The 14,661-nt window shown below is 43.0% G+C and overlaps 1 protein-coding gene across 1 annotated transcript; it reads right to left on the reverse strand.

Moving 5' to 3' along the window:
* Positions 1–380: 380 nt before the first annotated feature.
* ZNF630 (zinc finger protein 630) lies at positions 381–13,497 on the reverse strand. Its single transcript, XM_032258577.1, is given in 7 exon segments — positions 381–1,628; positions 1,630–1,948; positions 1,951–2,400; positions 2,632–2,727; positions 2,999–3,125; positions 8,947–9,134; positions 13,102–13,497. Coding segments are annotated over 6 exon segments (2,001 nt in total). The 5' UTR covers positions 8,962–9,134; positions 13,102–13,497; the 3' UTR covers positions 381–634.
* Between the last annotated feature and the right edge of the window lie 1,164 nt (positions 13,498–14,661).

Genomic DNA, 14,661 nt, shown 5'->3' on the forward strand with positions numbered 1-14,661 from the left:
GCAGATCACCTGAGGTCAGGAGTTCGAGACCAGCCTGGCCAACATGGCGAAACCCCATCTCTACCAAAAATGCAAAAATTAGCCAGGCCTGGTGGTGGGTGCCTGTAATCCCAGCTACTCGAGAGGCTGAGGCAGGAGAATCACTCAAACCTAGGAGGCAGAGGTTGCAGTGAGCTGAGATCATGTCACTGTGCTCCAGCCTGGGTAACAGAGTGAGACTCCATCTCTAAATAAATAAATAAGTGCATATGTAATCTAAACAGAAAAATATGATGGAAGAGAGAAAGATGACAAACAGATACCCTTCAAATCATGCACCATGCCCAAATAAATTCACAGGAGAATTCTATAAAGCATTTAAGGACCAGACAACACCAACGTAGTGCTAATTCTTCCAGATGTATTTATTCTGTGAAAGGGGCTGAGATAGTTTGAGGGTGAGCAAATCGATTCCATATTTATGGTGTTGAAAGCATTCTGAGGGCTTGACCAGATCATTCTGTGGCAGGAAGATCATATGTACTGACGAACATATGAGTCTATTCTACAGTTGAGAAGTTGCCACCATTTCTCTTTAATGTGAATTTTCCCACGCACAATGAGGACTGACTTCTGGGAAAAGGCCTTCCCACAATCAGCATATATACAAGGCGTGTTTCCTATACGGATTCTGATGCCCAGAGAAGTATACATGTTGGCAGAAGGCCTTCCCACAGTCACTGCATCTGGAGGGCTTCTCCCCAGTGTCTTCTCTGATGTGTAATCATCTGTGATTTCCGGAAAAAGTCATTCCAAACTCAGTACATTCAGGGGATTTCTCCCTAGGATGAGTTTTCTGATGTATAATGAGTGGAGACTTCTCACAGAAGGCTTTTCCACATTCACTACATTCATAGGGTTTCTCTCCAGTATGAGCTCTCTGATGTAGAATGAGATGTAACTTCAGGGAAAAGGCCCTCCCACACTCAGTACACTCATAGGGCTTCTCCCCTGTGTGAACTCTCTGATGAATAATGAGGGGTGATTTCTGGGAGAAGGTTTTGCCACATTCGCCACACTCATAAGGTTTCTCCCCTGTATGAATTCTCTGGTGTATGATAAGAGGTGATTTCTGAGAGAAGGATTTTCCACATTCAATACACATATAAGGTTTCCCTCCAGTATGAAGCCTTTGATGGCCAGGGAGGTGTGAGATCTGAGAAATGGCCTTCCCACAGTCAGTACACACGTAAGGGTTTTCTCCTGTATGAATTCTTTGATGTCCCATGAGGTGGGACTGTTAGCAGAAAGTTTTCCCACATTCACTACACTTATAGGGCTTCTCTCCAGTATGCGTTCTCTGATGTATAATGAACTGTGTTTGCCGAGGGGAGGTCTTCCCACATTCAGTACATTCATAGGGTTTCTCCCCAGTATGAGTTAACCGGTGTCTAAAAAGGTGAGATGTCTCACAGAAGGCTTTCCTGAATTCACTGCATTCAAAGGGCTTCTCTCTCATATGAACTCTCTTATGTATAATTAGATGTGACTCAAAAGAAATGAAAATAATAACAAATAGATGTGACTTCTGGGAGAAAGCTTTTGGACACTCAAAACATTCAGAGGGTTTCTCTCCAGTGTGGACTCTGATGAACAATGAAAGGTGACTTCTGGGAGAATGCCCTTCCACACTCAGTACTTTCATAGGATTTCTCCCCAGTATGAATCCTCTGATGCACAATGAGATTTGATTTCTCACTGAAGGCTCTCCTACAATCTCCACATACATATGGTTTCTCTCCAGTGTGAATTCTTTGATGTATAATGAACTGTGACTTCTTGATAAAGCCTTTCCCACAGATACTACAAACATTGGGTTTCTCTCTGGCTTGAACTTTCTTATACTGAATATGGGCTTGCTTATGACTGAGAACTTTTTCACATTGACTATCTCCACAGGGCTCCATTCAGTATGAATGAAGCCTTCCTTCTCAGGTACAGAACAGGAAGCATTATAGCTAGGTGGTCTCCCACATCCAAATCTCTCAATGGGGTCCTTTCTTGCATAGCTTCTGTTATAATTTAGTAAATCTGAACTAGACTTCAAGCTATTTTCACACAAATCAAACTTATGGAATTTTTTACTTGAAGGAGCAAGGTCTGTGCACCGATTGAACATTTTCCTAAATGCACTATATTTGGAATCTGTCTCCTCAGTCAGTGTTTCATGGCTGATGACTGTGACCGGCTTCAAAACTCTCTCTTGGTTTCCTTGATGTCTATCTATTTGATTATCAATATGCCAGATTTTTAAAACAGAGTACAGTGAATTATCCTCTGGGACTCTTTCTAGTATTTCCATTTGAAATAAAAGTCCTCCAGAAATGATCTGCTGGGAAGATTTAAGGCCTTTCTCTCTGTCTGAAGGAAGAAGGAGGCAAAATCAAATAGACACACACACACACACACACACACACACACACACACACACACACACACACACAGTTGGCAATGAACAGAGGTACTAGGAAGGTGTCTGTTGTAGAATGAATATTATAAAGGAGGCCTGATACATTTTAAGGAAGAAAGAAGGTAACTGATGTCAAGGAAGAAGAAGATCCCCTCTTGACCATCTATCCAATTCTCACTTGCCTGGGTAGACCCACCTTGACAACTCACTGTCTTTGATCCATGGGTCCATTCCGTGTTCCACCTTAAAGATTACATCTGGTTTTATACCTGAACACCCTGTTAAGAGAAAATTGTAGTGGCTTTGGCCTTGGCAGCTCAGAAATTCATGAAGAGAAGCACTTGCAGGGACCTCCCAGCCAAGTTGGATCCTTAACTCACGCCACAACACAAAAATAAATTCTAGATATAACAAAAGTATAAACATGAAAAACTAAAACTGTAAAAGAACACATTCTGTTAAAGAAATATCATAAAGGTCATGATATTGACAACCCTAAAGAAGGATGAGTAGGTTTGATTCGTTGGTACAAAGGGTATCTGCCCTTACCCACAGAGACCAGACGACTATAGGTCTCCAGCATCACATCCCTATGCAGGGTCTTCTGAGCAGGATTCAACTGCTGCCACTCTTCCTGGGTGAAGTCCACAGCCACATCCTCAAATGTCACTGGTTCCTGTGACAAGCAGAACATTCCTGTACAATCTGCTTGTTCTGGTGATTTTTACCACAGCAATACATGTAGAATGCCTACTTTGCACTTTGCCTAGCATACTTTATGATAGAAACAATGTAAAACCCTGCCATTAGCAAGAATAGTTAGTGGAACAGAACAGTCTAGAAATAGATACAAATAAAAACAGGAAATTTAATACATAATAAAGGTAGTATTTTAAACAGATATGGAAAAACAGATTATTCAAAACTGGAGAGATATCAGAAACAAAAAATGTAACTGGATTTCCTACATCACATTAAACACAAAAAGAAATTCAAGATATGACAAAATTTTAAATGAAAAAAGAGAAACTATAAAATAAAGACAGGAGAGGTTTTAAAAAATAATCTTTGAGTAGAGAAGACTCTTCTAAGCATGTCCCAAAACCCAGATGCCACAAATGAAAACACTGATAAACGTGACTACTTTATGTGTTACATGACAAAACAGATCATAAATAAACTCAAAGGACACGACTAGGGAAAAATTATACACACAACAGATAGGATGGACAAAAAGCTAATTTCCTCCAAATACAGAGAGAGCTCCTACAAAGCAAGAAGAAAAAGACCAATAACTTTTTTTTTAAATGGCTGATATGGTTTGGCTCTGTGTCCCCACCCAAATCTCATCTCAAATTGCAATCCCCACTTCTCAAGGGAGGGAGGTGATTAAATCATGGAGGCAGTTTCCCCCATGCTGTTCTCATAATAGTGAGTGAATTCTCTGAAGATCTGATGGTTTTATAAGTGTCTGGCATTTCCCTTGCTGGCACTTCTCTCTCCTGCCACCATATGAATAAGGTCCTTGCTTCCCCTTCCGCCATGATTGTCAGTTTCCTGAGGCCTTCCCAGTCATGTGGAACTGAGTCAATTAAACCTCTTTCCTTTATAAATTACCCAGTCTTGGGTATTTCTTTATAGTGGCATGAGAACATACTAATACGATGGTCAAGGACATGACAATCAATTCACAGAAAAGAAAACGCAAATGTTTTTTAAACATGTAAAAAGATGCTCAACTTCACTCACATGAAGATAAATGCAAACTAAAACAAGACACCATTTTTCCCTTACATATTATCAAAGATGGGCATTTGATAAGTCACTGATCAAATGCTAAGACTGTGGGAGAAGTCACAGTGACTTAGTGTAAGTTAGTGAAGATGTCAAGAAATGCATACTCAAATTGTCTGTGTATACAATATATTTTGAAGGCAATTAATTTGGCAATACCTGCCAAAATTTATAATGTACACATCCTCTGACTTGCAATTTGGTTTCTAGAAGTTATATATACATAAATATTCATAAATGTGACCAAATGACATATGTGAAGACACTGCTCTACAGTATTATTTATTTATAATAGCAAAAGAATGGAAAAAACCTCATGGGAGGTTGGATGAATAAATGATGCTACAATCCCCATAAGGGAATACTATATGCAATTATAAAAAGCAACAGGGAAGGGGCCAGATGTGGTGGCTCACGCCTGTAATCCCAGCACTCTGGGAGCCCTAGGCAGGCAGATCACTTGAGGTCAGGAGTTCAAGACCAGCCTGGCCAACATGGCAAAACCCTGTTTCAACTAAAAATACAAAAATTAGCTGGGCGTGGTAATGCATGCCTGTGGTCCCAGTTGCTTGGGAGGAGGCTGAGGCAGGAGAATTGCCTGAACCCAGGAGGTAGAGGATGCAGTGAGCCGAGATCATGCCACTGCACTCCAGCCGGGGTGACAGAATGAGACTGTCTCAAAAAAAAAAAAAAACAGCCTGGGTAACATGGCAAAAACTCCTGCCTCTACAAAAAATTAGCCAGATGTGGTGGCACATGCCTGTAGTCCCAGCTAGGAAGGCTGAGGTGAGAGGATCACCTGAGCCTGGGAGGTCAAGGCTACAGTGAGCCAAGATAGTGCCATTGCACTCTATCCTGGCAACTGGCGTGAAACCTTGTCTCAAAAAAAAAAGCACCAAGGAAGCTCTACATTAATTGATATGCCACGATATCTAAGATAACGTAACGTTAAGCGGAAAGAAAACATTCATTCACTCAGCAAGCGGTTATTGAGTACCTAGTGATTGTAGGAACTGGGGATACAGCAAGAAAAAAAAAACTGGCAAAAACACCTTCCCTGAAGGAGTTTATATTCTGGTGAGGGCAGACAGACAAAAAGGTTGAGAGAGAAATCACCACCTGGCAAAAAAAAAAAAAAAAAAAAGGTTTGCAATGTGCACTTCAAGATCATTCATATACAAAAAGCTCCTGGAAAACAATAAGCAAAGACAAGGAAAGAGGGATTCACAGAGAAATACAAAATGGAAAATAAATATGCGAAAAGATGCTGAATCTTATTTAATCGCTAAAGAAAAGCAAATGAAAATGAGATATAATACTCATAAAAATAACAGGAAAGAAAAATACAGACGATGGCTAATGGTGGCAGGAGGGAGGGGGAACGCTGGAAATAGGTGGGCTTTCTTGTAAACAATTTGTGGTCACATATGTAAGCTGATTACACAGTATTGAAATACAATTTGGGCCAGGCATGGTGGCTCAGGCCTGTAATCCCAGCACTTTGGGAGGCCAAGACAGGCAGATCACCTGAGGTCAGGAGTTCAAGACCTGCCTGATCAACATGGTGAAACCCCGTTTCTACTAAAAATACAAAAATTAGTCAGGTGTGCTGGTGGGCACCTGTAATCCCAGCTACTCAAGAGGGTGAGGCAGGAGAATTGCTTGAACCTGTGACACCGAGGAAGCAGTGAGCTGAGATCACACCACTGTACTCCAACCTAGGCAACAGAGTGAGACTCTGTCTCAAAAAATATATATATACAATTTGAAAAATACTCTTTAAATTTATGAACATGTGTGCCTCTGACCTAGCACACTCATGCCTAAGAATGTGGCCTACACAAATAATTCACAAATATAAAAAGATGTCTTTATAAGATCATTTTATTTGTGACTTCACTGCTTTAGAGTCCTGACTAGGCCATGTACTAGCTGTGTGAACTCTGTGCCTCACTTTCTTCATCTGAAAAATGGGAATAACAATGATACCTAGTACAGAGGGTTCCTGGGTAAATTAAATGAGTTAATTCCATTATATTTTATTAATAGCACTGCCTAGCATACGGTAAGCACTGGGCAAATAGTAGCTATGATTCTCATTATTACTATTACTATTGTATATTTTATGCCTTTTTTTTAGAGAGAAGGGGTTTCACCATGTTGGCCAGGCTGGTCTCAAACTCCTGACCTCAGGTGATCCACCCACCTTGGCCTCCCAAAGTGCTGGAATTACAGGCGTGAGCCACCATGCCCAACCACTATTGTATATTTTAGAAATAACTATTTTACAGCCCAACAACAAGGTTCTGGTATCCTGCAAACATTAAATGGATATTTAATGGACATTAATTTGACAATGTAGATTAGAGGACAGCAAACTATGGCCTGCAGGCCAAATTTAGCCCATCATGTGTTTTTCAATGGCCTGCAAGCTAAACTGGTTTTACATGTTTTCTTTTGAGACCGTCTTGCTCTATCACCCAAGCTGGAGTGCACTGAAACAATCTTGACTCACTACAACCTCCTCCTCCAGGGCTCAAGTGATTCGCCCACATCCGCCTCATGAGTAGCGGGGACCACAGGTGCATGTCACCATGCCCGGTTAATTATTGTATTTTTTTGTAGAAATGGGGTTTCGCCATGTTGCTCAAGCCGGTCTAGAACTCCCATCTCTAGAACTTGGCCTCCCAAAGTGCTAGAATTACAGGTGTGAGTAGCTGCACCTGGCCCAGTTTTTACATTTTTAATGATTGAAAAGAAGTCAAAAGAAGAATAATATTTGTGACACATGAAAATTATATGAAATCCAACCTTCAGGTCCATAATAAAGTGTTATTGGATCACAGCCAAGCTCATTGGTTTACATAGTGTCGATAGCTGCTTTCTACTTAAAACAGCAGATTTGAATAGTTGCAACAGGGACCGTATGGCCCATAAAGCCTCAGATACTTCTGTCTGTCCCTCTGCAGGAAAAGTGTGCTGACCCCTGACTTAGATGAACTGGACAAAACACTTGAAAATTACAATTTACCAAACCGGACATAAAAAGAAATCGAAAATCCGAATGGTAGTATATCTTTTAAATGAATTGAATATATCATTTAAAACCTTCCCACAAAGAAAACTCCATATCCTGATGGCTTCACTGGGGAACTCTTCCAAACATTTAAGAAAAAAATAGGCCAGGCCCAGTGGCTCACACCTGTAATCCCAGCACTTGGGGAGGCCAAGGTGGGTGGATCACCTGAGGTCAGGAGTTTGAGACCAGCCTGCCCAACATGGTGAAACCCCGTCTCTACTAAAAATACAAAAGTTAGCTGGGCATGGTGGCGGGCACCTGTAATCCCAGCTACTTGGGAGACTGAGGCAGGAGAATCGCTTGAACCTGGGAGGTGGAGGTTACAGTGAGCTGAGATTGTTCCTTTGCACTGCAGCCTGGATGACAAGAGCGAAACTCCATCTGAAAAAAAAAATTTAAGAAGGAAATAATAACAATATTACCCAAATTTTCCCAGAGAATATAAAGAGAATACTTTCCAAAATGAGGCCAATGAAACAGGATGTCAAAATGTGACGGGAACGATACAAGAAAGTAAAATTATAGGCCCCTATGTCTCATAAACATAGTAGTATAAACCCTAAACAAAATATTAACAAGGGATTGGCTAGATCATGATGATGATGATGACAGGAGCGCGTGGGGATAAAAGACAGATAAAACAAGCTTGGCTATCAGTTGATAATATTTGCAGATGGGTAATTACAAAGGGGTTCACTAAAATCTCCACTTTCGTATATGTTTAAAATTAAAATTTTCCGTAATAAAATGTACAAAAACTAAATTTTTAGAAAAGAAAGAAAAAACTAAATTTTAGGAGAAAACAAAGTTGCAGAACAGAACAGAAACAGTGTGTGTATTTTTCATGTGCGGTAAAGAAAAAATGCGTGACAATAAGATGACTTTCACACACTGACACATGCATCTACACGCATAGATGGAGTTATACATGTATAAAGAAAAGAGATCCTCCTCAAACCAGATAATGCTAGTTATGCCAGGGAAGGAGGCAGAGGTGAGGTTGGAGATATTTCACTTTCTTTTTTTTTTTTTTTTTTTAACTATATTGTTTATGTTCTTTGCCCCATGTATCAGATTACCTTTGCAGGGAGGGGGGAAAAAAACCAGACTGAAACTGGAGGAGCAGAGAAGGAACTGGCCTTGAGTTGGGTCGAGACCCCACAAACTCTGAGATGACAGTAAAGCAGCCATAAACCAGGAAACTCTCCCACTCTCCAAACTCCTGCCAGAGAACTTTAATCACAGTCACTTTAGAACTACTACTGACAATGCCACCCTGAACTGAAGACCACTGGCCTTCAGGAAAACTCAGTAACAAAATTTCGTAGGTTAAAGTCCCAGAAATCTTGACTTGCTAAGGAGCTGGACTGATTTCTCTTTGTGGAGAATGAAGATTACATAGCTGATCATGTGATGTTAACCTTTTCACCGGAGCTGCCAGGAGGCGCATAGTCAAAATGTTTAGCTCAGTTTCTATGAAGTAAAACCAGATGATCTGCGTATCTTCACAGCAATTTTGCCTGTTGATCTTCTACTCTCTCTAAATTTCTCTAATCCTTATTTTCAACTAATTGCTCTTTCCCATTGTGTTGTGGGAAAACCAAGTGGCAAACAAGTAACTTACCTGGGACTCAATCATTTTTTGTTTCTCTTTGGAAAGCAATTGGGGGCGGGGTGGAGTGCAAAGAGTCTTCAGAGCTGAAGCTGAGTTAACCACTCTTCAATAGCTGGATGTGACAATGTGTTGCTTGTTAATTCATCGGTGACTTGTGTTTCTCATCTGAGCTGTAACTCCATTTCTGGAACTTTGTCCTAAGGTAATAATCATGGATGCGTACAGATATTTAACTTCAGAAACCTTCAACACAGTTTTGTCTTTAACATCATATTATTGAAAATAACGTAAATGCCCAGCACTAAAGAATGGGAAAATTATGGAAGCTCCAAAGGCTGGAAAGGCAGGTAAAAAGCAACACTCTAGATGATTAAAAGCAACACTTAAAAAGCAACACCCTTAAAAACGACACTCTAGATGATTAAAAGAGGCTACGGAAACATAGCCAGCAAATGTAAAGTATGGTCTTGTCTGGGTCTTAATTTGAACAGACAAAGAAATTTTTAGATAATCATGAAAGTTGGAACCCCGACTAGATATTTGATAACATTAAGGAATTTAACCATTGATTATCTGAAGATACTATTGTTAATTATTTTACCTTAGGGCAACAAAATCGACCTTTAAGGCTTTAATTTTTACATAATAAAGCGTGTATAGATGAAATGATGTGTTTGGAATTTGTTTCAAAATAATAAAGACTACACATGTAGTCATTGAACTATATACAGGTCGGGTGCAGTGGGCCAGCACTTTGCAAGGCCAAGGCGGGTGGACTGCCTGAGTTCAGGAATTGGAGACCACCCTGGGAAATATGGCGAAACCCCATCTCTACCAAAAAATGCAAAAATCAGCTGGGCACGTTGGTGCGCACCTATAATCCCAGCATGTTGGGAGACGGAGGCAGGCAAATTGCTTGAGCCCAGGAGTTCAAGACCAGCCTAGGCAACATAGGGAGACATCATCTCTACGAAAAATACAAAAAATTAGCCTGTCGTGGTGGCACACACCTGTAATCCCAGCACTTTGGGAGGCTGTGGTGGGCAAACGAGTCCAGAAGTTTGAGACCACCCTGGCCAACATGGTAAAATCTGTTTCTACTAAAAATACAAAAATTAGCTGGGCGTGGTGGTGGCGCCTGTTATCCCTGCTACTAGGGAGGCTGAGACATGAGAATCACTTGAACCCAGGAGGTGGAGTTTGCAGTGAGCCAAGACTGAGCCACTGCACTTCAGCCTGGGCAATAAGCAAGAGAAGGAAGGGAGGGAGGCAGGGAGGGAAAGAAAAAGAGAGAGAGAGAGAGAAAGAAAGAAGAGAAAGAACAGAGGGAGGGAAGAGAGAGGGAGGGAGGAAGAAGGAAGGGAGGGAGGGAGCGAGGGAGGAAGGAAGGAAGGAGGGAGGGAAGGAAGGAAGGAAGGGCGGGCATCCTGGAGGAAGAAATGAGAGGGTGGCCTAGATGAGTACTTGAATAACTTTTTCTGTAAAAGAGTCATATAGTAAATGTTTTAGATTTTGTGGGGTCTGTGGTCTCTGCTGTAACTACTCAGCCCTGCCATTGCAGGTTGAAAGTAGTGCTATACAATACATAAACTAAAGGTGCTCACTGGCTGTGTTCCAAATAAAACATCATTTTTGGGCACTGAGATTTGAATTTTACATCATTTTCATGGGTCACAAAATATTATTCTCCTTTTGATTTTTTTCCAGTGATAAAAAGTATGAAAACCATTCTCAGCTCATGGTTGTATTTTTTTTTTTTTTAAAGCAGCATGTGAGATTTGGCCCACTGCCCAGTTTCCCAACCCCTGGTCTAGATAAAACAAGATTGGCTGTGAGTTGATGACTGATGAGACTGGGTGGTGGGCATAGTGGGGGTCCATTATACAATTCCCTCTATTTTGTGGATGTTTGAAAATTTCTATAAGAAAGGTTTATATTTAAGTATTACCATAGAAATTATCTAAGTAGTACTATGGAAATTAAGTTAATGGCATGGAAATATCTCTGTAAAATGAAGAAAAGACAGAACACAAGAACGTGTTCCTAACTGTTTAATAACAGAATAACAGGCCAGGGGTGGTGGCTCACACCTGTCATCCCAGTACTTTGGGAGGCCAAGGCAGGAGGAATGCTTGAGTCCAGGAGTGCGAGGCCAGCCTGAGCAACACAGTAAGACCTCGTTTCTACAAAAACTAAACAGAATTAGCCGGGCGTGGTGGCACACACCTGTAGTCTCGGCTACTTGGGAGGCTGAGGCAGGAGAGTCACTTGAACCCAGAAGGCAGAGGTTGCAGTGAGCTGAGATCGTGCCACTGCACTGTAGCTTGGGCGACAGAGACCCCATCTCAAAAAAAAAAAAAAAAAAAAAAAAAAAAAAAAAAAAACAAAAAAAAAAAAAAGACAACCTGATCATGCATTTTTAAAGGGGGGATAACTGCCCCCCAGGGGGTAAAAACTTATTTTTTGGAAAAAAAAAAAAAAAAAAACCTTAGATATTACAATGGTTTGTGGCCCTCCAAAGCTCAACTCTACCTAACAAAACCTTATTCCTGACTGGGCGCGGTGGCTCACGCCTGTAATCCCAACACTTTGGGAGGCCAAGGCAGGCGGCTCACAAGGTCAGGAGTTCAAGACCAGCCTGCCTGACATGGTGAAACCCTGTCTCTACTAAAAATACAAAAATTAGCCGGGCGTGGTTGTGCGTGCCTGTAATCCCAGCTACTCAGGAGGCTGAGGCAGGAGAATTGCTTGAACCCGGGAGGTGGAGGTTGCAGTGAGCCGAGATGGCGCCACTGCACTCCAGCCTGGGTGACAGAGCAAGACTCTGTCTTAAAAAACAACAACAACAACAACAAAAAAAAAACACCTTGGTATTTAATTTCCTTCACCAGACTTTGGTATTACATGAACAGCAGTAACCTTGAGTTCAAGGAAGATTCGTGAAATATATACAAAATCAGTGCATCAATGCTAAAAAACTATGGCGAATAGGTAACAATCAGGTATTAACTCACTTCTCATCCCAAGCCTCACAGAGTAGGCCCTGCTATTATCCTCATTTCGCAGCGGGGAAACTGAGGTCTAGAGAGGTTTCATGAGTTGTCCAAGATCCACTGCCAGTGATTTAGAGTGAGGTGGCAGAAAAACAAAAAGTAAAGAACTCCTCCCAAGCTGTCCTGGCACTAAGATTTTCAGAGCTGCAACTCTAACTGCTTCTGGATGCCCTAAGAAATTAGTTCTCCTCCTAAATTCCACAGGACATTGTCTGTTTTTTAACTGAAGAATGTGCTTTACATTTCAAAATTAACTTAAAATCTTCATATTTAAAGCCATAAAATGAAAAGAGAAGCCAAAAACTGGAAAGAGATATTTGCAAAACACATACCACTACTGAAGGAGTGGTCTCAGGATATCTAAAAACAATTCCTGGCTGGGTGAGGTGGCTCGCACCTGTAATCCCAGCACTTTGGAAGGCCAAGGAAGGTGTATTACCCGAGGTCAAGAGTTTGAGACCAGCCTGGCCAACATGGCCAAACCCTGTCTCTACTACAAATACAAAAAAATTAGCCAGGCGTGGTGGCGGGCGCCTGTGATCCCAGCTACTGTAATCCCAGCTACTGGGGAGACTGAGGTAGGAGAATTGCTAGAATCCGGGAGGTGGAGGTTGCAGTGAGCCAAGATCATATCACTGCACTCCAGCCTGGGTGACAGAGCAAGACTCTGTCTCAAACAAACAAACAAACCAACCTACAAATCAGTAAGAAAAAGGCAGAGAGCCCAACAGAAAAATGAACAAAAGACTTGAACAGGCCCCTCACAAAAGAGGCGCTCCAAGTAATGAATCCATATAAGAAAAGGTGCTCAAATTTACTGGTCATGAGGGAAATAAAAATCAAGCCACTCTATCGAAATGTCGGCACCACAAGAGCAGAGATTTTTGTTTACCCATGGACATATTATTGATCTGAAAGGGCCACCCATCATGGAGCCCACAGAATGTCAACACTGACCCCACACACTCCCATTGTTGTCCCCATAGACTCTCATCCCTCGCTCGGATCCCCAGATCCATTCATCCCACGGACCAGCATCCCTCGCCCTACAGACCACCCCTCACTCGCCCCAGACTCCCTTCACTCATCCCATAGAAGCCCCATCACTCACCCTACAGACATCATCAAACACCGCACAGATCCCCATCACCCTACAAACTTCCAATCGCGTAACCCACATATTGTTACCCGTGGTCCCACAGACTCCCCTCTCACTGTTCTCCACGTCACTCAGTCCCCTCCTTAGCCCCTCCACTTGTCCGCATCCAACACTCATCACTTAGACCCCTGCACTCAGCCAGGCCCCTCATCTCGGCTCTGCTCACAAGCCGGGCTTGGCGCCCCCCCCGCCTGCCCAAATGCATTCAACATCCCCTGAAAGGCCATTTGCCTTCCAGTCCTCCCGGGAAGATTTCGGGGTGACGCGGAAGCTTATCTTTCGCTGCCTCCGAAACAGCCGCGAAGCCGAGCTCTAAAAGTAACAAAAATGGCGTCATTCCGCCAGCGCCAGGACCTCTGTCTCTGGCCGTGGCCTCGCACTGCTTCTGGAGGCTCCCATTCCAGCCAAAGGAGAGGTGCGTTTGGGGTTCTGGGGGGAGTCCCCGTGATATCTCCGAGTTCGGGTATTCAGAATTGGTCCTATGAAAGCAGTGTGAGTCTTGGAAGGGCCGCGACTGTCCCGGGCGGGTGAGTGGGCGTTCCCGGCCACCAGAAGAGACTCGGCCTGAGCAAAGGAGTGGTTGGTGACACGGCCGGGTGAGAAGGGGGGAAAATGGAAAGGCGGGACAGAGCACCCCCCAGGGGGTTCCTCTGCAGAAGCGGATTACTAAAACGTCTGAAGAAAGGGAAGAGACCTTTGACATGACGCAGCCACTCAGGGTGCTCACACACACCCGCTCACCTCTCCCCACCTGGCCTCAGCGCCCTCCCGCCCTCCTATTGTTTCTTCTAGGCGATAGGACCCGCCCCATCTGTCACTCACTGCCCACCCGGTTCTCCATTGGCTCCTTTGAACATGGAAGGGCCCGCCTTCACTTGTCATTCACAGCCTGGACTTCTGCTCGCCTTAGTTCAAGCAGGCTCATATGGCCTTTTGCAGCCCACATCACAACTAAGAGTTAATAGAGTCTCAAAGGTTCGAGGTAAAACCTAAGGGACACTGGTTTTAGAAGACTTAACACAGGGCTGGATTGGAAGTCAGCCCGGAACAGGATTGCAGAGTTAACAAAGGTTCATGTTCTTTTTTTTTTTTTTTTTTTTTGAGACGGAGTTTCGCTCTTGTTACCCAGGCTGGCGTGCAATGGCGCAATCTCGGCTCACCGCAACCTCCGCCTCCTGGGTTCAGGCAATTCTCCTGCCTCAGCCTCCTGAGTAGCTGGGATTACAGGCACACGCCACCATGCCCAGCTAATTTTTTGTAGTTTTAGTAGAGACGGGGTTTCACCTCGTTGACCAGGATGGTCTTGATCTCTTGACCTCGTGATCCACCCGCCTCGGCCTCCCAAAGTGCTGGGATCACAGGCGTGAGCCACCGCGCCCGGCCATGTTCTATATGAAACAGGAGCTCTGATGGTTGCAATAGTTAAGAAAGTCCTAGGATTCAAGACCTCTACCAGTGTGTATGGATGGAGAAAACATTAACAGATACCCTGCTTGAAGATCAAACCAGAGG

The sequence above is a fragment of the Sapajus apella genome, unplaced genomic scaffold, assembly GCF_009761245.1.
Source record: "Sapajus apella isolate SASKATOON/1434 unplaced genomic scaffold, GSC_monkey_1.0 scaffold103, whole genome shotgun sequence".
Classification (NCBI taxonomy): Eukaryota; Metazoa; Chordata; class Mammalia; order Primates; family Cebidae; genus Sapajus; species Sapajus apella.